Source organism: Pinus tabuliformis, chromosome 7, assembly GCF_031772625.1.
Source record: "Pinus tabuliformis cultivar Carrire ecotype Pingquan chromosome 7, CPIR1, whole genome shotgun sequence".
Lineage (NCBI taxonomy): Eukaryota > Viridiplantae > Streptophyta > Pinopsida > Pinales > Pinaceae > Pinus > Pinus tabuliformis.
In genome coordinates this window covers 2073518764-2073544526 of record NC_142293.1, presented here as the reverse complement: position 1 = coordinate 2073544526, position 25763 = coordinate 2073518764, and the positions used below count along the sequence as shown (strand labels likewise).

Below are 25763 nucleotides of genomic sequence, written 5' to 3'. Positions count from 1 at the left end.
GTCACGATATGTAGTGATCCGACGGTTCACTCTCACCTCGGTATTACCGACACTTGATCCGTGGCTTGACACCCGATTGGTCCATGAGTTCTATTTAAAGCGCATGGAGGGTCATTGTTCGGGTAATCCGTGCATGAGAGAAGCTTATGTAAATTTTCATTCTTTGATTAATAAATTGTCTGTACCCACGTTGGGACAGGCCGTGGACTGTTTCCCTCCTTGCACTCTGAGGGTTTTAACCACGTCAAAAATACTGGTGTATTGATTTGAGATCTGGTTGTGAGCGGTGTCCTTTTGGTATTCTTCTGTGGAACTTACCCTGTAAATTCCTACATGGTATCAGAGCTATTTGAGGGCCGCGTCCGTTGGTGATCCAAATCTGAAGCCGGTAGAACTGCATGCGGCTGTCGTTTCCTAGATCTGCTGTTTCTGACTGCTTTCGGGCCGAGAGGACTGCTCTGTTGCATTCGGAGCATCTGTTTCAGTGAGGAACCCCTTTCGTTTCACGCGAAAAGGTTTCCGGTAGCCCTAGCTGCGTCATTTTTCAGATCGGGAGGTATACAGTGTTTTTTTTGCAGTTTACTGTCATTTTCTCTCTGCTTATTTCGGTTTCGGTTTATTTAGCCTTTTTTTTCCCGGATCTATACCTTTCATTTCTGCGTATGCTCTTTGCCCTGCGACTCTGTGCGATCTGGGCAAATCAGAAACAGAAAGAAAGGATTTTTCTCATGCGTATGCTCTTTTCCCTGCACCTTAGTGTGATCTCGGAAAATCAGAAACATTGAGGAAAATATTTAGTTTTTCGGCTAAAAGCTAACTTTGAGATTTTTTTTAAATTTCTAGTTTTTTGGCTAAAGCTAACTTCGAGCCGTAAGGTTCGTTTTTCTTTGGATATTCGTGTTGGGTTTTGTGTTTTGTGTTTTGTAGGGGAAAAGAGTCTTCCCAAGGCAAGCACGCAAATCGAGGCCCCCCCCCTCTCTCTCTCTCTCTCTCTCTCTCTCTCTCTCTCTCTCAAATCTTTTGTATAGATCAATTGGTTCAAAGACCTTTTAAGAGAGTAGAGGTCTTGGGTTCAAGTCTCCATTTTGTGGGGGCGGATTTTTTCATTCCCGCACATTCGCGCACTTTGCCGGCAACGTCAACAATTTTTTTTCAAAAAGCCATAACTTCTTCATCCGGAAGCCTTTTTCAGAGCCGTTTTTTTTAAAACCGCCTATTTTTTCGAGATCTATCCATTGGACCACTTACTTTCAGCATCTTCAGCTTCAGTTGTTTTTCAAAAATGGAAAGTCCATGCCAAGTCATTCTTGACAGCACTAACTACTTCCAATGGGTAGCCTACATGGGAGATTTACTTAGAAGTAAAGGTCTCTTCAGAATAGCCACAGACCAAGAGAAGAAACCCAAAGATGAAGACAAGGCCGAAAAATGGGAAAATCGACAAGATCAAGCACGTGGCTTGATAGGAATGTCTGTTTCTCCTGATCTTAGATTCCACATTGCAGAAATTGAAACTCCTCATGAAGCATTAGAAAAACTTGCTAAAGTTTTTGGGATTAAAAATGAAATTAGATCCCATCAACTTGAAAATGAGCTGCTTACTTTGGATCCTAATAATTTTTCTTGCATTGAAGATTTCTTGTCAAAATTCAAGAACCTTAGATATCTCTTGGAAGGTGTTAAAGTTAAGAAAGATGATGGTAACCTTATTTATTCCATCCTTACTAAGTTAGGGCCAGCCTACTCTGTATTTGTTTCCACTTTCCATTCTACCAGGGAAGCTTTCATTTGTCAAGGCAAAGACTACAAGCCCCCTTCCTTTGACTCCTTTTGTGATTCCTTAATAAGAGAACAAGAAAAACTCTTACACCTTGGTCTTCTTAATCTTGGAAACTCTTCCACAAAAGCGTTAGCCGCCCAGCAGCAACCAAATTCAAAGAATCCTAAGAAGTCTTATCCTCAAAGGAATGGTCCTAAACCAACTCAGCCTCAAGATGAAAGATCATTTCAGCAATATGATAAGACCAATAAAAACAAATGGAAGAAGACTGAAAGACATTGTAACTTTTGTAATCGAGATGGCCACTTAGAATCTAAATGCTTTAAGAAGATGGAAGCCTTGGAAGCCGCAATGAAGAAACATAACATCCATCTGGAGCCTACTTCAACTTCAACTTCCGGAACGGCATTTTCTGCATGTCATCGTCAATCATCTCAGTCTGGTTATGCATTAAATGTATCTTCTTCTTCTTCTCATTCTCATGAGTGGCTCATTGATTCTGGAGCCTCTTGTCACATGGCCAAAAACCAAGCCATGTTTTCTTCTTTAAATGATTGTAACACCAAAAATATATATGTTGGTGATGATAGATCTCTTAATGTTGTAGGGACTGGAACTGTTCATCTAGACAATGGTCAGTTCAATGATGTATTATGTGTTCCAAACTTATCCTGCAACCTTCTATCTGTCTATCAGATAACTCATTCAGGTGAAGGTAAAATTGTTGAATTTTCACCTCATGATGTTGTAATCAAGGATCTAAAAGATCCTAAACAGATTCTAGCTACTGGTCTTGCTGATGATTCCAAAAGGTTGTATAAGTTTCACAACTTTGGGTCATCCCATCTTCCCTCAGTATTTGTTGCTCATAATGATGAAGTGAGCAAACTTTGGCATGAGCGGTTTGGTCACTTAAACTATCGCTCCCTTCAGCATCTATGTAAAGAAAACATGGTGACAGGTCTTCCTATGGTATCTTGCAAAGATGGTGTTTGTTCCGGATGTGTACTCGGAAAACATCATCGGGACAGTTTTGACAAACGTGCCTCTTGGCACGCCTCAGCCCCTTTACAGCTTGTGCACAGTGATTTATGTGGTCCTCTTCCTGTTGCTTCATTCTCTGGCTGCAAGTACTTCTTAACTTTCATTGATGATTTCTCTAGACGCACTTGGGTATACTTCTTAAAACTCAAGAGCGAAGTATTTACCACCTTTTTGGCCTTCAAAGCATTCGTTGAAAAACAATCTGGACATCAAATTCTTAAGCTAAGAACTGATAATGGTGGAGAATATGTTAAAAATGCATTCATCAACTTTTGCACCGAAAATGGAATTCAAATGCAACATACTGTTCCATACACTCCACAACAAAATGGTGTAGCTGAAAGGAAAAATCGCACCTTAAAGGAAATGGCTAATTGTATGCTGCAATCTAAAGGACTCAGTCTTAGTTTTTGGGCCGAAGCAATTAATTGTGCAAATTATATAATCAATCGCACTCCTACTAAGGTTCTAGAGAATATCACTCCAGAAGAAGCTTGGAGTTCCATTAAACCAGATGTAAGTCACTTTCGTGTGTTTGGAAGTGAAGCATGGGCCCATATTCCAGATGAAAAGCATAAAGCCTTAGAACCTAAGAGTGAGAAATGTACTTTTGTTGGATATTCTGAAGATGTAAAAGGCTATAGACTTATTCCATTTAAGTCCAAAAATGTTATCATTAGAAGAGATGTAAAATTTGATGAAAATAAATCGGCCTGCGAGCCTAGTCCGGCGGATGTGCCACCTCTTCCCATCTCTTCTATCTTTGAAAACATTTCTTCTTCTGATGATGAAAGCGAGGATGATAATCCTTCCCCACCTTCTCAGGATCCTCAACTTCCAAGATGGGTCCGTGCTACTCGGGATGCAGCAGGTGATCTTGCCGGTGATCCTACAGATCAGCGACGTACACGTTCTCAGTTTGAAAGAGCCTCTTCTTTACTGGCTCAAGCTCCAGTAAATCATGATCCTGACACTTTTGCAGAAGCTTCAGGCCATCCACATTGGGAAACAGCTATGAATGAAGAATATCATTCATTGATGACAAATGATACATGGGATCTTGTTCCTCTACCAAAGGGACGCAAACTTGTTAGATGCAAATGGGTTTACAGAACCAAGTATGGACCAGATGGGAAAGTTGATAAACATAAAGCTCGTCTAGTTGCTAAGGGCTTTTCACAGGTTGAAGGCATTGACTACACTGAAACCTTCTCTCCAGTTGCCAAAATGAACTCTATCCGCCTTGTTCTTTCCCTTGCTGCCTCTTTAAAATGGGAAGTCCATCAAATGGATGTTAAATCTGCCTTCTTGCATGGGGACTTGCAGGAAGAAATCTATATGGAACAACCCATTGGCTTCATACAAACAGACTCCAGCCTCGTTTGTCGACTTAAGAAATCCCTTTATGGCCTCAAGCAAGCTCCTCGAGCTTGGTATGCCAAAATGGATAGCTTTCTTTTAGAATCTGGCTTTTCTAGGTGTCATTCTGACAATACTGTCTACACCAAGAAAGTGGGCAACTCTCTCATCATCCTTGTTCTTTATGTTGATGATCTTATTCTTACTGGTAGTGATCCCAACCTTATAAACCATGTGAAGTCCAGCCTTAAAAAGAAATTTGAAATGACAGACTTAGGACACTTACACTATTTTCTCGGTCTTCAAGTCTTGCAATCCCAAGAGGGTATTTTCCTTTCCCAGTCCAAGTATGCTTGTGATATTCTTCGTCATTTTCACATGGAAGACTGTAAGCCAGCCCCTTCTCCCTTTCAGTCTGGAGTCAAACTTTCAGTCTCTTGTACTTCTCCTGAAGTTGATGCTACCTTATACCGTCAACTTGTCGGAAAACTCTTGTATTTAACCCATACTCGTCCTGATCTTTCCTTTGTTGTTGGCCTTGTTGCTCGTTTTATGCAAAACCCCCGTGAAAGTCATTGGAAAGCAGCTAAAAGAATACTTCGTTATGTTCGAGGTACAATACAGTTTGGGATTCATTACAGTGCCAAAGCAGCTCCTCTGTTAGTTGGTTTCACTGATTCTGATTGGGCTGGTGACCTTGATGATCGGAAGTCTACTGCCGGTTATGTCTTCACTCTTGGTTCAGGACCTATTACATGGGCTTGTAAGAAACAGGCTGCCATTTCTCTTTCGTCAGCAGAAGCAGAGTATCGTGGTGCCGTGGAAGCTAGTAAGGAAGCCTTGTGGCTTCGTCAGATCCTATCAGAGTTTGGCTTTGAGCAGCAGCATCCAACCACACTTTGGTGTGATAATCAAAGTGCCATTCAGCTATGCAAAGATCCAGTCCAGCATCAGCGCAGCAAACACATTGAACTACACATGCACTTCATCAGAAAGCTCATTCTTGACCATGTTCTTGAAGTGCAATATTGTCCAACGGATGATCAGGTTGCAGACATCTTCACAAAGGCTCTCACAGAGGCGAAGTTCACTAAACTTCGATATATGCTTGGAGTTCAGGAAGTTGTCACTAAGGGGGGATAGGCTCTAGTGCCTCCTTCCTTCTCCTATTGTGTCATATTTGTAAATCCTTCAATCCTATCCCAAGTTGTTCTTAAGGGGGGATGTTAGGATATTCCGACACATAGGATATAGTTAAGTTCAACTTGGTCTAGTATAGAGTTAGGTTAGAGTTAGGTAAAGTGTGTTTCTTTACCGTTGTACATTTTGTAACTTACAATCCGACGGTCACGATATGTAGTGATCCGACGGTTCACTCTCACCTCGGTATTACCGACACTTGATCCGTGGCTTGACACCCGATTGGTCCATGAGTTCTATTTAAAGCGCATGGAGGGTCATTGTTCGGGTAATCCGTGCATGAGAGAAGCTTATGTAAATTTTCATTCTTTGATTAATAAATTGTCTGTACCCACGTTGGGACAGGCCGTGGACTGTTTCCCTCCTTGCACTCTGAGGGTTTTAACCACGTCAAAAATACTGGTGTATTGATTTGAGATCTGGTTGTGAGCGGTGTCCTTTTGGTATTCTTCTGTGGAACTTACCCTGTAAATTCCTACAGGAGCTGTTTGACATTTTTCAGAGGATATGACAACTAGTGGTTTGAGGGATCAGGACAGGTTGGACAAAGCTTCCAACTACGTACGTCATTTGGAAGGCTAGAATGTCTTTCCTTCTAGATGAGCATGCCCTTAAGGCATATGTTGATATTGTGGTAGCTGTTCCTGTGGATGCAGATCCGCTGAAAAAGTACAGATTTGAGATGACAAAGGGCAAGAGGATGATCCTAGATGGAGTCAAGGATCACGTGGTGTGCCACGTTGCTAGCAAAGCAACTGCTAAGGAGATGTGGGATGCTTTGGCCACATTGTATCAGGGATCTTTCGAGCAGTGGAAGATGTACTTGGAATAGAAGTTGAGATCTGCGCAAATGCAGAAGGGAGAACTTGTGGATCCCTTTTATTACGAAGCTGAAAGAGACACGTGATGAGTTGTCAGCTGCGGGGCATACACCTCAGGATTCAGAGTTATTAGTGAGATTGGCTCTAAATTCTGTCTCGGACGAATGGCAAGTCTTTGTCCAGAGTATCCTGGGCAAAGCAACAATTGCCTAATTGGGATGAGATGTGGGCAACTTTAAAACAAGAAAAGCTGAGGAGAGTCCTGGTCAAGGTCAAACTTGACAGAAGTAGCAACAGCAGTGGGTCGAAGCCCAAAGTAGAGGAGGAGGATAATGCAACCCTTGCATCAAAGGGGCAGCAGGGGCAACAAAGACGAAAGAGAGACATCTCCAAGGTGAAGTGCTTCAGATGTGGCGAGATGGGCAACTATGCATCCGAGTGTCCTTTGAAGAAAAAGGACAAGGATGAGAAGCACAATTTTAACATTGTAGCCGCAAAGATCGAACAGGAGGAGGAGTTTGCCATGACAACCAAGATACCTCCAGGAGGGAGGTGGGCTGATATAGAACTATAGTTCGATGGAGCTACAGATGGGCAGGATTCTTGAGGAGCCCACCTCTTGGATCATCACCTTGCTATGAGAGTCCATGATCAATAGTAGTGGGATGGAGGAGCTTTCAGTTGGTGCCATGGAGTGTTGATTCGATAGATGCAGTAGTTAGTAGCGCCAGAACATGAGTAGCGCAGAGCAGAGAGGAAGCAATTCATGGAGGTACAATGCAGAGCTTTAGGAGCGTAGTGGCTTCAGAAGACAACGTGGGACTAGCAACAATCAATCTTTCAACACTGAGGTGTATTCACTGTATACTTGTCCAGTTTTGGGTGTTTGCAGCTGCTTCTCTCAGCAACTGAGTTGCAGTACGGATGCAGTGTTAGTAGTAGCAGTGCTAGCAACATAGCAGATGCAGCATTTGAGAGGGAGCTATAGTACAGATGTAGCATTGGCAGTGGCAGCGTCAAAGGCAACAGTACAGTTGCAACAACAACGCAGTAGTTGGTGGACAGCATGTCAGACATCAACAACGCAGAGGACGACGCTTCCGAGTCAAAGAAGTATGCAACAACAATATATTGCTAGAGCACATTCCTCGCTAAGAGGGAGTGTTGATCTTGGGTAGCATTGGATGTGCTCTAGGCCTCAAATTTTGCAGGGAGGCTTGGGCGCATGCATTCCAAAGAACCCAAAAACCGTTTTGGGAAATTCCACCCAGAGACGGTTATATTAAAATAATTAATATTTTCAATGGAGTTCCTAAGTCTAAACTTAAGAAAATTAAAATGTTAATGGGTATTAATCTAATTGTGGGTGAATCTTCTAGATAAAGACGAAGATCAAGTCAAAACGATCTGAGCCTTTGATTGGGAGTTAATCTAGGCCGTTGGTTGTCCAACAGAAAGATATAAGAAGGGGCTTGAGGGTCATTTAGAAAATACACCAAGAGAGATCAAGAAATCGATTTTCTGAAGTGATAAGTTCTCAGGAGGAAAATTCGATTGAGATCTTTTGTAGTAGAGAGGCAGTGAGAATCCAGAAGAAGGAATTTCCGGAGAGTATGAGGCAGAGGGAGAACAAAAAGACGTCTAGGGAGAGGTTGACGCTGGCCCACACAGTGCTGACACAACGCAATCCTTGAGGGGAAGTCGAGTTTCCCGCTAAGAGAAGTCAAGTTTCAGTTGCTGGGAGCTTGAGGGTCATTTAGAAAATACACCAAGAGAGATCAAGAAATTGATTTTCTGAAGTGATAAGTTCTCAGGAGGAAAATTCGATTGAGATCTTTTGTAGTAGAGAGGCAGTGAGAATCCAGAAGAAGGAATTTCCGAAGAGTATGAGGCAGAGGGAGAACAGAAAGACGTCTAGGGAGAGGTTGACGCTGGCCCACACAGTGCTGACACAACGCAATTCTTGAGGGGAAGTCGAGTTTCCCGCTAAGAGAAGTCGAGTTTCAGTTGCCGGGAGCCGGGGTGTGAGTTCGGGAGGCAGAAGATTGATTTCCTCAGCCACCAAAGGATCCGGAAGAGGGGCAGTGTAATACCCAGCAAGGGTGACACAAAAACTGCTGGGAGTGACGTAGTTCTGCATAGAGGCCACGCAGAGGGTGACACAGAGCCTCCAGTTCAACAGGATCAGTCACTGATTCTCCTAGTGATAGGGTGAGGTCATTTCACCAATCTTTTGTCCAGTATTCTCTCTGTATTGGATTGCTAGTTGAGCATCCTAGAATTGTACTCAGATTTTCTCCTGCATAATAATAAAACCCTCAAGTTGCTGCACCGATTTTCCCGCATTGGGTTTTTTTGGGGACATTTGTCCAAAAATAACGGTGTCCCATGTGTTTGTATTTCCTTGCTCAGTTTCTATGTTTCAGAATCATATTTAACTTGGTGTAGGTTGCTTCAGTAATTTACTCCAATGTTTCAAGAAGAAGTCTGAAATAAGTTTGTAATGTAATTTACGATCTAGGTGAAGTAGATTCAGTTGGTTGCAGTAGGATTCCTGAGATTGTTAGATCTAGGATTTTTCACAACGTTAACAATTGATGTGACTATATCTCTTGGTGTTAGTCACATGTGATGGGATAGCAAGTGACACATTGACATTGATATAATATCTTGACTTTGACTTGACATATTAGTGAGACAATTACATGACTTTGACATGACCTATTGACCCGACTCATATATTGGAACAACGACTTTACACTTAGAGTTGATAATTGTTTTGACTTTGACTTAACACATCGAGTTGACAATTAGTCTTGACCTTGACTTAGTAAACTGGTAGTATTGGGTCTAGTCAAACATGTTGTAGCATGCCTAGTTGATGTGATGCATTGATTTGACAACATTTATGTAACTACATTACAGTGGGTTTGTGGCAGCATTCTTGGACAATGATTATACATGACTGCATTGGGTGATGTTACATTAATGGTTCCAGAGCATTGACTATCCAAGCAGTAGCAATAAAACATATGCTACTAACCCTCCTTAGGCCAAGCTTGAGATCTTTGAAGGTAGGTCATAGGGATGACCCAAGGCACCTGAGTTTTTGCCATTATTTGATAGCAGTGCAGCAGTGCTAGATGTTTGCAACATTATGAGAAGTTTGGTACAGTGCAACAACGTGATGTGTTGAGTGCTTCATGCGCATATGATGCTTATCCTTACATGAGCAGTATGATACAATGACTATTACAGGTTGATTGGTTTGGTACAACTTGGGCAATGATCAGTGAAACAACATTGTGCAGTGATCAGTGGTTGGACAGTGCAGTGGTCAGATTGAGCAAGGTTGTGCAGTTTGAGCAGGATTGTGCAATGTGATTAGTATTGTGCATTGATCAAGAATGCAACTGCAGGACTTGATTGGATATTCATCTTCAATAGAGCAAATTCTCTTATCTACTATCTTCTTATAATTGAATCAGAGCACATGGGGATCCAGTATGAAAATTATGAAACGTGGTCCGCCGACTCTTCAGGGTGATTGGAGACACCTTTAGGTTGTGGCCTAAGAACTCTTCAAGGTGGCACGGTGGTGCGAGGTAGGTGATTGGAGTCACCTTCGGGTTGTGGTCTAACTCACAGGGCGTAGGGGTGTCCTTATGGTTGCAGCAAGATATTAGGGTGTAGTAGCGTCCTATAGGTTGTAGCCTGTAAATGAGGGGGTTGTGGCTGAGACCTTGATGTAATTAATTTTTCTTTTAAAAGAGAAAGAGAAGACAATTACTAAGAAGCGTTTGTTGGTTTTTGACACGGATGAGGTTTTCCACCTAAAAATCTTGTGTGTATTGTTAAATCTTTCTGCATTGTTGTATGATGTTGTCTACTGCATTTTATATCTAATAAATAATAATAATAATAATAATGCTGAAGAACAACTAATGCTCTGAAAAAGATTAATAAAGTGCTAGTTGCTAAGAAATATTGATTCACCCTCTCAATATTTCCAACACCCTTAAAGATGAAACGTTTCCTTGCTCATGAGGGGGGTAAATCTTAGACTAAGATTTTGTCCATTTAGTTTCATTTATCCTTGCAATATTTTGCATTTTAATATTATGGCTCATGCTTTTCTTTTCTTTCTTCTACATCTACCTCTTAGGGCAAAGTTTCCAAACCCCTACTTAAGGATGAGGAAAACAGGGAACCAATACCAGCGACAAATAACAATCAACCTAAAGATGGGATGTGGATACAAGGGGAAGATGGAAGGTGTTAAGTATGGATTACAATTAACATGCAATGTAAGTCAAAGCCTATTATTTGTGCCCCTGCTAGACAATGAAAGAAAGGCCTCAAGGAGGCTTGGTTACATTGGACTAAGGGCAAGTGATAACCACTAAGGTCAAGAATGGGAACAAGTTTCCAACCAAAAGTGGTCTCTCATCCGACTTGACCTGTGATCCATACTAGAATGTCCTTAAAAATTAAATGAATGCACTTGAATACAAAAATGGTCAATGTACCTCATATTTGATGACCCACCTTCGTCGGATGAACAAGCTAGATAAAGAAAGGATTCACTGGAGAATGGATGAGAGGCATTTGAGGGTAGCTATCTGTGGATCATGATAGGGATGCTAGTTGGAAAGTTGACATATTAGGAGAATTTTTTCTCTTAGGGGTTACACACATGGGTGGGTAATAAGGAGACTTGGATACTTCTAAATTCTTGATAACTAACCTATCATTGGGTTGTTCTTCCTGTTGCACTGGATTTGTCAAAGTTCCAAGGAAGCAAAAGTGCCAAATTTTTTCAACAAGATCAGATCATTTGTCAGTGGTCTATATGTCATTGTAAATCCATTCTGCAAGCTATCTAATGTAAATTATCCTAGTAAGACCTTGAATATATGTAACAACTTAGGTAAGCCTATGATTTTGATGACGAATTTCTTCCTAGGAGGTTTTTTAACCTCACCGATTACCTGTGTTTCTAAACACGACTAATCATAAGAGTTTTTTCCCTCCATCTTAAACCCCAAAGCTAGGGTGAATTTGATTGTCAAAATCTTAGGTGAGTCCTAGTGTTTTTAGTCGAGTTTGATGTAAAGTGATTTGGGAATAATTTAAGCTAGTTGGCTTAATTTTTTTTACAAATCACTTGGTTTAGTAGATCATATTGTGTCCTAGAAGGGTTATGTGTTTTGAGGGTCTAAGCCAAATGTGTATTCCTCTTTGAGGGTTGTAAATGTAAATTCTTATGTATTAGAGGGTGGAAAAATAATTAAATCCCCTCGTGTAAATTAATTAATTTTTCTGGCAAAATAAAATTAAATTCTAAGCCAAAAAAAATTAATTAGAGCCAAAATTAAATTGTCTTAAGAAAAATAATTCTCTTAGTCGAAAAATTAGTGGGTCCTAACTGAATCAATTTTGAAATGTCCTCTACTAAGGGAATCTTATATATTTCAAGAAAATTTGGGCCCTTGGACCTTGGTGGTTAAGTCAAAGTCAAATTTGTGTGGAAATTAGCTCAAAATAATTAATTTTGAGCTAATAAAAATGGAATTAAATGATAAATTTGAAAATTTCTCAAAAATAAAAATCAAGGGCCAAGATTAAAAGAGACTGAAGTGTTTATCACCGACTAAGATTATTTTGACAAGGAACGAAGAAACTAGTCGTTATTTTTCCACTTGGAGGATAAATCTATAAATTAGAGTCATTTGAGTCTCTAACATCTTGATCTCTGGCTAGAAAATTGTTGTTGAAGCATCTTTGTAACTATTGTCCCGCTGGGAACTATTTTTTCTATCATAATAAAGACTTTGGGGTGAAATTCAAGGTATTTTTGCTTATTGATTTGTGGTATGTGCTGACTACGGACATCTCTATGTTGTGCTGAATATTGGTAAGATTTGTTTTTCATTAGATGGAGATAGAACCATACTATTGATAGTTTTGGGCTAATCTTAGGTGGTTTGATTCCCCATGTGATCTAACAAATTATTTTGAGATAAATTCATAGTGCTTGCAGGTACTTCGGTATTGGTAAGATTTGTTTTTCATTAGATGGAGATAGAACCATACTATTGATAGTTTTGGGCTAATCTTAGGTGGTTTGATTCCCCATGTGATCTAACAAATTATTTTGAGATAAATTCATAGTGCTTGCAGGTACTTCAGTCCTTGGCCTCCAAGTTCACAAACTTGGGCAAGAATCACTGTTGTTTGGATTCCAAATATTTATATGGTGGATTAAATCTTCGCTAAGGCTATAGTATACATTGGGGTTTCTAAAGTATTTTTAGCCATTCTTCAAAGGAAAAAAATCCATAAAAATATTTTTCTCAAAAATTTAGATTTTTATAAAACCTTTGTATATTTTTAGATCTAACTCGTAAATTATTTTTTTCTAACTTGGGTTTTCGGGATTTTTAGTATTTTTGTCTATATTTGGGGTTTTAAAATTTAAATTTTTTATAACGACTATTTGAGTTTATATTCTAAATTTGTTTAAGGATTGAGGAAGAAATTGGCATTGAAGACCTCAGAAACCCTAGACGTCTAGGGTTTTCAAGCTATTTTTGCAGGTTGCTTATTTTCAAATCAGGGAAAAAACCATTTTCTGAAGGCCCTAGCCCTTACCCAACCTAAAAGGCTAGTGTTTGGGATCTATTTTGCAAGCATTAAGAAGGCCATAAGCCCTACAAGGGCTAGATCTCATTGCAAACAAGGGTTTCTTCAAAGGATTGACATTTTATCTCTAACAATTTGTTTTGCAACAATTTTGGCTCAAATCTTGTGTTTTCAGGTGCCAAGTACATTGGAGAAATTTTGGCAAATTTGGGCAAGTAATCATCAAGGCCTTGGGCCTAGGGTTTGACCTCTAAACCCTAGTTTTATCTCTGATTTATTACAACAGTCAAATCAATAACAATTAAGCCCTAAAATCACATGCTACATGGTCAAAATTGTTTAAAATTGCAAAATCTTCATTTTCATAAATTTTGGCCACTTGGGCATCCTAGATCTAGCCTAGATCTAACTTTTATGCTTGCTGGAATTTACTGCATAACTGAAGTTTTCAGATCTGAAATTTTTGAAGCATACACTTAATAAGGGTCTAAAACTTGAAATTTTCAGTTTTCGGTAAATTTTTCTATTTCTAGGCAATTTTGGCATTGATTGTAACTGCATTAGCTTGCTGATTTGTCAATTATTCACTGCTGTAGTAAATAGATCAGATCTGAAATTTTCTGAATCACAGTCTCTAAAAACCCTAAAAGTTGTTTTTTTCTTCAAGTTGGTTGAATTTTACTATTTTTGGGTATATTGGGCATTGTTTTTGACATCTCTAGCTTGCTGATCTGTGGGTCCGCTGTAATAACTTATTACAGGTCTGGAATTTACTGAATACATCTTCATAAAGTGAGCTAGACACATAAATTTACTCATGCTGGTCATTGGAAAGCCTTGTACATAATATGCCGGGCAAATTTTATAATTTAGAGTGATTTTTCTACTTCTTTCATAACATTAATAAGCACTGAAATTTTTTGAAGCATTACAGTTGAGATCTAACACTTGCGTGGTTTACTCTAAGTTTGTAAAATTTTCGGAATTTGGCACCTAAAGCACTCCTACATTTAAGCTCTAGATCTGATCTTGTGATAATTGGAATCTAATTGGCATCTTTGTCTTTGGTAATCACTCTAAATCTTGGCATCTAAGTTTTCATTTGACTATCTTGAATGGTGATTAGTTTATCTTAAAGTGGTATCGAACATTGTTGAAAAATTGACATTTTACATCTTGTGAGAATTTGTTGAAGTTTTGCACTAGTGTTTCTAAAGCAATTTATCTTGTTCAAGATTGTCATCTCATCATTGTTAAGTACTCTCACTATAAGCTAATTCACACTAAGTACTTAAGTAACATAAACAATCTTAATTCAAGATAATCTCACTCATAATCTCTTGCATAAGCATCCTAGATCTAGCTTGCATTAAAACTTACCTCCTAACATAAGCTAGGTTGATAGAAATCTAGGGCAACTCTTCTCACCTAGCTTGAGGGGCTTGGCAACTCTTTGGTGGTTAACACGACGACCTTGCAGTCGTTAGAGCCATAGTCTCTGCAGCGCTGGAGGCATCGGGTGATAGGAGCACAACAGAAGGTATCGTTAATCAGGCCCTAGCTTGCTTCCTGATGGCCTCCTTCCCACAACCTATCTTGGAGGCCAACTTCAAAATAGTTAAGGGAAGGCCATACTTAGACTAGGCATATAATTAAACAAACCAAGATCACTGCATCTCACGTAGATCTTAGGACTTGCACATCATATAGGATAATCAATCATTCAAGCATTGGGTGTCCATCTAGTCACTTGGTTTCAAATTACCATAAACAAGAATTGTGACTCCATTAAGGCACTGATTTCATACTTAAAATCTAATCAAATTGAAGCGAACAAAGTTCCTTCTACAGATTAATTACTCCAAAAGACTTGGAATATGAAATTATCCATGAAGGATATAAATATTATATTAAATATGTGAATAAGAATAAGAAAGAGAATGAATGATTTACAAATGAGAACGAGAGGCTTGCTTATATACCAAGCAAGTGTCTCTTCATGAAGATTCATGTCTCATTTAGACATGCCTCTTCAACCTAATTACTAATTAACTAATATTATTTATATTATTTATATATTTTATTCGTTACACAAATCATTAATCTTGTTAAATTTAACCAAGTAACTAGAACACTCATCGATGTCTCCCAAACAAGTTGGTTTCCAACTTGTTTTCCTTCACCTCATTCCATAAGGACTACCCCCCATAGCTTGTTGATGGGAGACAATTAGAATAGAGTGGGCGGGGCTTAGAGTGATAGGCCCCGCCCTGAGCGGTTGTTGCGGTGCCTGTACAATCTGAGCGACAACACTTCCAATGATTCATTTTGTGGCAGGTATTTTTTTGGCCATGATGCTTCTAATTATTGGTGGGGGGTTGATTAGATGACATTCCATTGGAGGATTTAGAGGGTGGAGTTTATGATGATGATGATGCCAAGGATTGGTATATTTTGCAGCTTTATAGATAGGCTCAAGTTTTGTAGGCCTTTTGACATATTAATATAGTATTTGCTCTCCAAACTTATGATGTAATTTTGACATTCAAAAATATTATATTCCCATATATTAGTATAAGGCATGAATCGTGAATGTTTATGTGAATAATGAATGTTTATAATTGGTTTATGGCTTTATGTGACATGTCATATGATTATATTGGCATCTAAATGTTTATAATGTAGAATTCTAAATTTTTTGATTTTTTTCGAAATTTACTTTGTTGCTTTTGGGTTTGCATTTTAGCAATTTCTTGTATGCACAAATGAAAAAAATGATGTAATGACATCGCTATTTCTGTTCACCTGTTCTACTTTGTGCAAAGTTGCTTTTAGTTAGTATTCTTATCAATTTTGACTAACTGATAGGCTTCCACCTGAATGTCATGTGAATGCACCACTGTGTTGTTCCCCTGCTGTACTTATTGCAAGATTGGTAATTTGGTAGTGTCAGTAATTTGTACTAACTGATAGATATTTTCTTTTAAGTTTTTGGTTGGCAATTCATATAAATGGTTAGGACTCAAGAGTATGCTTTTCAAAACGAATCCATATTCAAAACATTATTGAACTATTTCCAGCAATAACTCTGCTGATTCAAGGATTATAACGGTTTGCTAATGCCATAGGGTTGTTAGTTCTTTCGAGCAGTAAATCCAAGCTCATTGACAATTTGCTGCTTAGCTTTATGCTGCTTGTGGAGCACAGTTACATTTATTTACAAAGTGACAAATTGCTGCTTAGCTTGCAGAGTTATATTTATTTTCCAAACTTTGACCATTCTAAAGGATATGAATCTTGTCTGATGTTCAGATTTTATCTGCAGTACACTATATGAGCTAAACTCACACTGACAGTCTACTTTTGGAGTTTTCACTGTGTTTTACGTGTTTGCTCGTCTTTGGGCCAGCTTTCTGTTTAACAGTTAGTTGTCGTATTAATTGCTAAGATGTTTGTCAAGTAAAAATTGTGTTAAAAGTCCATTTTCACACACTAGGACTTGTTTCCCTTAACTTTTATGATATACATCATCTAAGAGACATCAAAGATCCAGAGCATCCTTATTCGTTAGAGCAATTAAAAGTAATTTCTGAAGATGCAATTGAGGTTGATGATGAACACAGTCTTATCAGGTAAGGTTTATTTTTCTTCATTTACCTTTTGTTATGTGAGGTTCTTTAAATTGAACCATTTTCTTGTTTCAGTTTTTGTTGTATCCAATTTTCAACAAATGTGAATGGTCTTATATTTGTTCATTTTAGGGTTACATTTACTCCTACAGTTGAACACTGTAGCATGGCAACAGTTATTGGGCTTTGTGTGCGAGTGAAACTCATGCGCTGCCTGCCTTCTCGATTCAAGGTATGTGATTTATCTGCTACAATTAAAAAAGTAATTAAAAGAAAGAAATTACATTAATGTCCACCAGCTTGAATCAGCAATATTACTGGATAGTTTTATGTTATCTATAGTGATAGAAGCAGCCTAAGTATCTTCCATTAAAAGGCTGAATAATAGAGTTAATATGTGAATAATGTCGCTGAGATTGAATTAACTGAGGAATGAATTAATTCTCTTGTCGAGATATGTTCTGGGATTGCAAGTGGGCATGGTTACAGTATTATTTGAATTTGTTTAACTGTTAATTATCTTTCTGAACCTTCGAAATTGATTTAATATTATATGATTTGTGGGTCTCACCTTTTTCAAACCTTGAATACAGAGAGCTAAGTAACATGCATAAGACTACCTTCCAGATCACTTACAGAATATGCTTCTGATGCGATTTTTGCACATCTGCCTAGCACTCTGTTCATTGGATGCCCTTGCCTTGGATTTCTACACATGCTGTTCATGGGGTTGGTTTTCAGAGGCATCTCAGCTTCTCCAATTGATCATCATATCACTCTAGAGCCTTCCCCCTTTAAGTACTCTCTAGATGCACTTGATCACCTCTTGCTGACTAGACAGGAACTGAATTGGGCCATCAGGGATGCTGTCTACAGACGATACTCCCAAGTAACTTGGACCTGATATTTGGATAGCCTGGGTTTAGATGTCTTTCTTGTTGAGAAATGCAGCTTGAGCAGGAACTGCTTGCATAAGTACATTGTGAATGTGTGGCAAGTGGTTTGAGGCATTTTATTAGTGACCATTTGGGAAAATGGAACAACCATGCTCAGTAATGAACAGAAATATATATATATATATATTTGTATTAATAACTTGAATGATGATTGTTTACAATGAGGGTCCTTGGCTTATATACCGCCATGGGTACCTTTTCGGGAAAGGGCATGATCTTATGATCGTGCCCTTTTGTCTAATCAACCTAAATTACACTAAATAATTTTTACATAACATTGCCTCCCTCTTGAAAAGATGCTTTGTCCTCAAAGCATATGTAACAACGGGTGTTTTTGGCGAAATGCTTCTATCTCCCAAGAGGCCTCTTCTTCTTGTAGATTCTTCCATTTGATAAGTTATTCTTTAATTGCTCATGAACATAACGTCTTCTCCCTGGTAGTGATGATTCCCTCTGGTTCTAGAATGAGCTTGCCTTCATCATCTAACATTGGCAGGGTAGTTTGTGCTGATTGGTGTTTGCCCAATGCCTTTTTAAGACAAGATACATGAAAAACGTTGTGAACTCGACTATTATCAGGAAGGCTTAAGCTGTATGCTACTTGGATGATCTTTTTGTTGATTTGGTATGGTCCATAGAATTTTGGTGCCAGCGTGTTTTTACCCTTCTGCTTTAGCGATACTCGTTTGTAAGGTTGCAACTTAACAAGTACCCACTCTCCAACTTCAAGTTCTCTTTCCGATCTATGGTGGTTGGCTTGTTGTTTCATGCGATTCCTTGCAATACTTGATTTTCTTTCAATGTTTGAAGGATTTTCTGGGTGTCTTCTAACTGGTCTTTAATTGCCAGAACTGTAGTTTTGGTGAAGGCCAAGTCCTTCCATTTAGGAGGTTCGTAGCCATACAAAGCTTGACATGTGGTCATTTTTGCGAAAGTGTGATATTTTGAATTGTACCACCACTCAGCAAGGTGTAACCACTGAGCCCACTTATTTTGCTTATCTGTTGCATAACAACGAAGGTAAGATTCTAAGAATTTATTGATGGTCTCGATTTGTCGGTCTGTTTGAGGATAATATGCTAAACTCATGTTGAGGCATGTCCCAACATGTTTGAAGAGTTCCTTCTAGAAATTTCCTTTACATTTGGCATCTCTATCACTAACAATGACTTTGGGAAAACAATGTAATTTGTAGACAATTTTACAAAATATCTTAGCGATCTCTTTTGCTGAATCTGATTCCTTCATCCCTATGAAGTGTGCATATTTTATGAGTTGATTGACTACTACGAGAATTTTGTCCTTTCCATATGACATGGGTAATCCTTGAATAAAATCCATTGATACTTCTTTCTACTTTTGATTAGGAATATTCAAGGGATGGAGGAGGCGAGGGGTCTTAACGCTTTCACTTTTATTCCTTTGGCATTGATCACCAAGGTTGCAGGGGAGCAGTCCCCCCCCCTCGAACCCGCTCCCAGAGCGCGCTCCTTTAGGGGCGAAGGGAGCGTGCTCCCTTTGGGAGCGCGCTCTCGAAACCGCTTCCGCAAAAGGCAAGTTTCGAGAGCGATCGTAGGAGCAACATTTTCGCTCCCTAACCTTTTTTTCAATTATTTTTTGCAGTAACATTCCAAATGCAAATTTTTTTTCAAAGAAACAAATAATTTTTGAGTGGGGTAGCCTAATGATCAAGCCTATGGCCCTAGTATTGATATGTGATTCATGGTAATGTTAAATTATTAAAGTAAAATGATGAAATGACTCAAGATGTTTGAGAGTGGTTCTGACCTCATTGGATTTCATATTGAGAAAGTAGAATTTTAATTCTCATTCAAAATCCAGTAGACTTATCAGTTTTTCAAGATTTCAGGATTTGGGGGATTGCATTGTTTCCATTGGGTTTTGTCATGTATTAGGGTATGGAACTCGTATTTAATCAAGAGCACCAATCCCTCTATGTAACTTGATGTTAGTGACATTGGTTGTCTAACTCCTCTATCATGACCCTACTAAAAATGTAGCCATCACTCAAACAAAATCTTGACTTGACATGCTATGTTTTTTTAATCTTATGTTAATGCTTAGAGGGTGGTATTAATGACAAGGATCCTTATACAGTTTCAAAGGTAATGACAAAGATATCTCTGGATATTAATGCTTAGAGGATGATATTAATGACAAAGATCTCTATTTTCCAACAAGACGAAAAACTTATACGTTCCTCGTAGCGGCAAGGGGCCCAAGCATTAGCAATAGATAATATAATTACTTGTCCTTTCCAGTTTCTAGTAGTTTTTATAACTGTTGACTCTTTCATATTTGTTATGATATTTTTTGTAAACAATATATTACAATTTAAGTTTGAAGTTTGATTATGAATATGATGCTTCGTGAAATTTGAAATTTGTTTCATAATTGAGTCTATAAAGAGCAGGGAGCCTTAGGTGAGGTGATAGTGGGCTATCGTCCCATTGTTGCCCCTTGACCTAGTAGTTGATCTATAGGATCCGTTCCTGGGACCCCTGCTAGTTTGAGCAATAACAAGATCAATGAGGCTCTAACACTAATGCAGTGATGAGGCTCTAACACAAAAGGAGCGTTGAGGCTTTAACATAGAGGGAGCAGTGAAGCTCTGACAATGATTTGTTGTGGAATTGAAGCAACGAGGCTTCAACTGTTGAGAAGGTTGCTGACATTCTCACCAAGACTTTGTTAGAAGGAAAGTTCTTGGTCTTCAAAGAGTAGCATGGAATTGTGCAGAAAGTATCCTTTCTGGGAAGAGATACTGGCTGATAATGAACACTGAGCTCTGGGAGCTTCTAGGGGCGTGAGGTACTCCTTGGGGATATAGGGCTTGGAGGATTCTTATTATTTTAATAAGGTGATCTCCCCTAGTAAAGTCTGGGACTTGATGGTGTACATACCCTAGCATGCATCCTGTTAGGTTCCTATAATAATAGGGATCATAATTTTGAATTGACTATGTTAAGTCTTGTAATATTGTACATACCTTTGCTTTTCTGCAAATGTTTTTCATATTAAAACATTAAAAAATGTAAAGAGGGTATGTTCTAAAAGAATAACCAAAGGACAAAAAGAATAAGAAAAGATCAAAAAAGTAAAATAATATGAACCTCAAACAAAAACAGATCATGAAAGTGTGCCAGCCTAAGTGCCACTACTTTTTACTTTACTGTGCAAAATAATGGTTGTGTGCATCTTGTCATAAATGCCACAGCCCATGACAGTCAAACTGTTTAATCTTGACTACTTCATGCTTTAAATTTCATGTTTATAGATAGAGAATAAAGATCTAGCCAAATTGTTTAATCTTGGCAGATCAATGGTTAGGTAGAGAAATAAAAATGTGCTCATAAGCTTAATCTGAGCCATTGGAAGATATAAGGTTAGAATTAGATAGTTTACTTTTCAAAAGAAAAAGGAGAGAAAGGTTCTACTAGTTTAAATACATCCAATAAAGTGAAGAAAAAATGTTAGGGTAAGTAGAAGAAAAGTTGCAGAAGTACAAAGTTGGTTGAAGCATAAGCACATTTATCATACTTATTAATTCCCCATTATCCCATAATTTCCTAAGAAAATACCCTTTTCCCTTCATTTTGACGGTTTCACACATTTCCCTAGCAAATTACCCTCCAAAAGTCATTTCCCAACCCAAAACCGCTTTTCCCTAGTGTGAAACCCATTCTCCTTTGAAAAAATCATTTTCCCCTTATTAATTTCCCTATTTCATACAAAAAATCCATAAAACTCCTTTATCTTAAGTTTAAATTCCCCCTGCATTACTTTATTAACTCCGCCATACTCCTAAAAAACCCATGAAAACCCATAAAAACCCATAAAACCCCATATATCCTAAGTTTTGTTTCACCCCGCTTTATAAAGAGAACTCCGCAAAATCACATTTTCCTGATACAAAACCCATTTAACCCACCCCCTTGGTGTGGTTAAATAAACCCCGCCGCAGTTAACCTTGGTCCCACTCCATAAACCCGTGCATTATACTTTTAACCCGCACCACTTATTCATTAAATAATTACAAATTAAGTGTAATTATCCCTCGGGCCTCGCTAATCTCCGCCTGACTGCCCTTCGTGCATCTTGACCACGCGATAGCCGTTAGATCTATCACCCCCAGATCTAACGACGCACATCCATATCGCGTTCATTTCTTTTCCGAGCTTTAAAGGCCCGAGAGCACGCAAGATCCATGGTTTTGTTTGGGTCCCTTTTGGCTACGTGGCAGCTCCACGCTAGCTCGCGTGCTCTCATGAAAATACCGCCTGATGGGCAAAAGCAGTGGCGATGAGCCTTAATATCGCCTCCCCGCTAACGCTGAAACCATCACCGTTCATATTATAAAATTTCGCGCCAATTCTAGCCGTTACCTGTTAAAATGCTGAGCACGCTCATTTTCGCTCTTTTCACTTGTTTTTCACTAAAAACTTTCCTTAGCCATTTACGCCACCCTGAGCCTTTGCAACTGGATTTCACCATGGATTACCTCCTGAACACCTTTCGGACTCCATCCACAGTTATTCCCAATTCAAATACAGCCTTCGGTCACCTCCTCTCAAACCTGGATTTTATTAATGAATTGTTGTATTTTGCAGGTAATTAGAAGAACAGGGACTTGGATAAACATTTTTGATACTAGTTCCAAAACTTGTTTACACCAAGATTCGCAAGGAAAATGTACTCAGAAGCCTTTATCTAGAAGAAAAGGACAATTATCATAGTATAAAAGAAATCATTTACACACAAGCAGTACTGGTTAAAACACAGATGAAATCATTTTCACCAGCATAGCAAAACATTCTTACAAGCTACTCTCCGAGAAGCATTTTGTATTCTACATAGTAAAAATCAGTTTTTACTAAAAACGCAGAAGCATGAAAGAGTGAGTAAGATTTACAGTGAAAAGTAAAAGTAGAAGCAGGTGACAGAGCATACAGTTAAAAGACTAAACCGAGGAAACATACAGTTGAAAGCAGGCAGATGAAAGTGTATAAGATGAAAGGTCATAAGTAAATATGATATCCAACGTGAAGACCAAACAGCCAAGCAGCTTAAAGGGCAAAAGATCAGAGACTAAAAGATAGCAGAACCTAAATAACGGGAACAACAAACAACAATTCAATAGTTGTCTCTATCTTCTTGCATAAAGATATTTCTTTTTCCTAGATTAGTTCTCAATACAGTTTGAGATATTTTGTAAAGTTCTTTTGTATAAGTACTTCATAATTCGAAGTATTCAGGGTGGATTGCTATACATTTGTAGAGTTATTTTGATCTTAAACCTAAGGGTGATTGTACCAATTCTCAAGTCAATAGACTGGAGCAAGTAATAAAAAGATTGCACTAGAGGATTCATGAGATGAGCTATTACAGTGAAGTATCTTTTTTGTCTGATTTTGTTACCTTCTTATGTGTTTCATAAACTTAATTGCTATCTAAATTTGAATGAATTAACTGGAAATTTAATTCAGAATTTGTTTAAGTACACTATGTTTTGCACAATTAGCCATTTATATGTTTTCCTCTGATACCCAGATTTGAGATCCCTTAATTTCTCTCCCGTCCCGGTTGACCTCTTTCACTTCTCTTCATGATACGGTCTAGGGAACCGTTAATTGCTCCTTGAATCCGATTGGAAAACATTTCACCTTCAAGCCTTTGAGATCTGTAGTAACTCCTGTATCTTGCCCTCTAGACACTGTTTTTAGAACTTAATCCAGTCTTGTTTGTCTGACATTTGACCCCATAGCCCAATGGTAAAAGACAACCCTTTTCATATAAGTAAGTCATCCCACCACCCAAATCCAAATCAAAATTATCTAAAACAAAGTTAAATCATAAAGAGAGACCTTTCTCTGAGATTAGGAAGGCTAAGTCCTGATCTCCAAAAGTGGTTTGTGGTTACCTCGGTGATTTTTTTCTTTAACTTTGAGAAATCACTGAGTGATAACATAGTGGCGACCATATTGGGGAAGAGAACCTTTTCTTCAGAAAGATCATACAAAGACCAGATCTGATCTATGATGGTGGATAGTGATCAGACACACAAAGGTTAAAATCATCCACCTGGCGACTCCAGCTCCAAATCGATTTCACAATCAAGACTCCATTGGAGGAATGAACCTAGAACAATATGGGAAGATTAGGCTTCTAACTTGGATTGCAATCCGAGACATTATGTTCTTTCTCATCAAGAAGGTTTTTCAATGTATATTGTATTTTATAGAAGATTTTAAATTAATTTTTGATTATTTTCCTTTGAAGATTGTAAATATAAGTTCTCCTTATCCATTTGAGCAACATATTTTTGAATCTTATGATGATCATTTTCCGATTGAGAAGCCTCAAACAATCAAGACTAATCTTACAATCCCTGTACATATTCCTATACCTTGTAAGGTTCCTGATAGATATAAGCCCTTCATGTTACCTCCTATACGCTATGATTTACTGATAACTATTACAAATATCTCCCGAGTTTTGATGGAGAGAATGGTATCACTGTCCAAAAACATATTTAAGGTTTTGAGAATTATCTGGACTTATTTGAGATTGATGAAGATGATGTTAGAATCAGACTTTTTGCTCTTTCTTTGCAAAGTAGAGTAAAGAGTTTGTTCAAGAATCTACCTATTGCAAGCATCTCAAATTTCCAGCAATTTGTCATATTTTTCCTTGATAGATGGATAATCAAAGTCAATCTTTTTGTGATCATAGAAGAATATAATCAGTTGAAAAGACAACCAAATGAAACAATACAACAATTTTATGATAGATTTAATCAAATCTATTATTCAATGCCATCAAATATAAGACCTCTTCCTGATTTAGCTCACGTGCATTATCCAAAAGCATTTGATCCAGAAATAGCATTTCAACGAAGAGAAAGAAACCCAACAACTCTTGAACAGATGCAGAACATTGCAGTAGATGTAGAAGTTAATCTGCAAATTAGAAGAGAAAAGTTGAAAGAAGTAGAGAAGAACAACATTGCAGAGGAAAAACTCAACATTTTGGTAAGAAAAATAGAGGAAAGGATACAGAAGATCACCATGAAAGATAAAATTTTTGCTCAAAATCACCATGACCTATTTATTTCACAAAAAGAAGAGTTTGATAGCCATGAACAAATTCCTGCTAATTCCAAGTACCATAGGTCAGAAAATGGATTTATAGATCAATATGTGGAAGAGGAATCTATAGACTTGGTGTGTATGTTTGATGACATTCCTTCTTTTAATGATTTGCCTAAGTATGATCAGTATGATGATAATTATGTTCTTCGAATTCAAGCTAGCTCTATAGAGCATTCAGAAACTAGTTGGGAGGATGAGGAAATTCAGTTTTAGCAAATTAAATATAGTGATTAGTGTATACATATCAGATATAAGGATGAGAAAGGAAGTGCATAAAAGTTGGAAATAAGTAAAGTTTCTTTGCCTCTTTGTTTAGCTTCATTTCAGTTCATTAGAGAAAACTTTATATCTATCAAATATCAGCAGTCTTTAGGTATTGATATTGACAACAAAGAAAACAATGAAAGTCTTAATTAGGATTCTTCGGTTTCACAATTAAAATTATCAAATTTCATTGAAACACCTGATAAAATGACACAGGGAAGTTCTATACCACTATGTTTTGAATCATTTCAGTTTTTAAAGGAAATGTGGTATAAAATCTCTAAAGAAAAGGATAAGCAGCTTGTAGAAATCTATGAATTTCCATTCAGACCTATATGCAATAAGTTGTAGCAATCCTTCCAAGTTTTTTATGATCCAATTGTTGATATGTTGGATAATGAATGCACTTAGAATTTTTATTCATTAACTAACTATGAGATTCAGGATAAAGATGATAAAGGTTTCATCAATGAAACATTTCAGTCAGTAGAAATATCATCACAAAGCTTGTCTGAAAATCTGCAAGGGGATAAAGTTAAAAATGACATTTTAGTTTCATGGCATGGAAGTCATCTAGAACAATAGTGTATATATTTTGGAAGATCCTTTTGTACAGTTTTTAGAGTCAACAAAGGAAATAAAGTATTTCCTTATCTTCTCATTTGTTGACAAGATTATATTGGCTTGTAGAACTTCAGTTTTAATCACAAACAAGCACAAGCAGCAAAATCCACCAATGTATATAATGTTTGAATGGTTGCATTGGTTGTTTCATTTTACCTAACCAGCAGTTGGACAACTGATTAGAGTAAGTAGGTAGGATTTCAGTTTGAATAAATTCAGTTTTCAGCAGCAAGTATTGAAATAATTCATTAAGATTTAAGACCAAGAAG

General features: G+C 37.9%; 1 protein-coding gene across 2 annotated transcripts in view; it reads left to right on the top strand.

Annotated features, from left to right (window-relative positions):
- LOC149256831 (protein AE7-like) overlaps positions 1-25763 on the top strand; it is a 143630-nt gene that overhangs the window by 104397 nt on the left and 13470 nt on the right. For both annotated transcript variants that reach the window (XM_089460897.1, XM_089460896.1), the window contains 2 exons: positions 16378-16481; positions 16611-16710. In XM_089460897.1, the coding sequence (XP_089317023.1) occupies positions 16378-16481; positions 16611-16710 (204 nt within the window). The remainder of the gene's footprint in view (positions 1-16377; positions 16482-16610; positions 16711-25763) is intronic.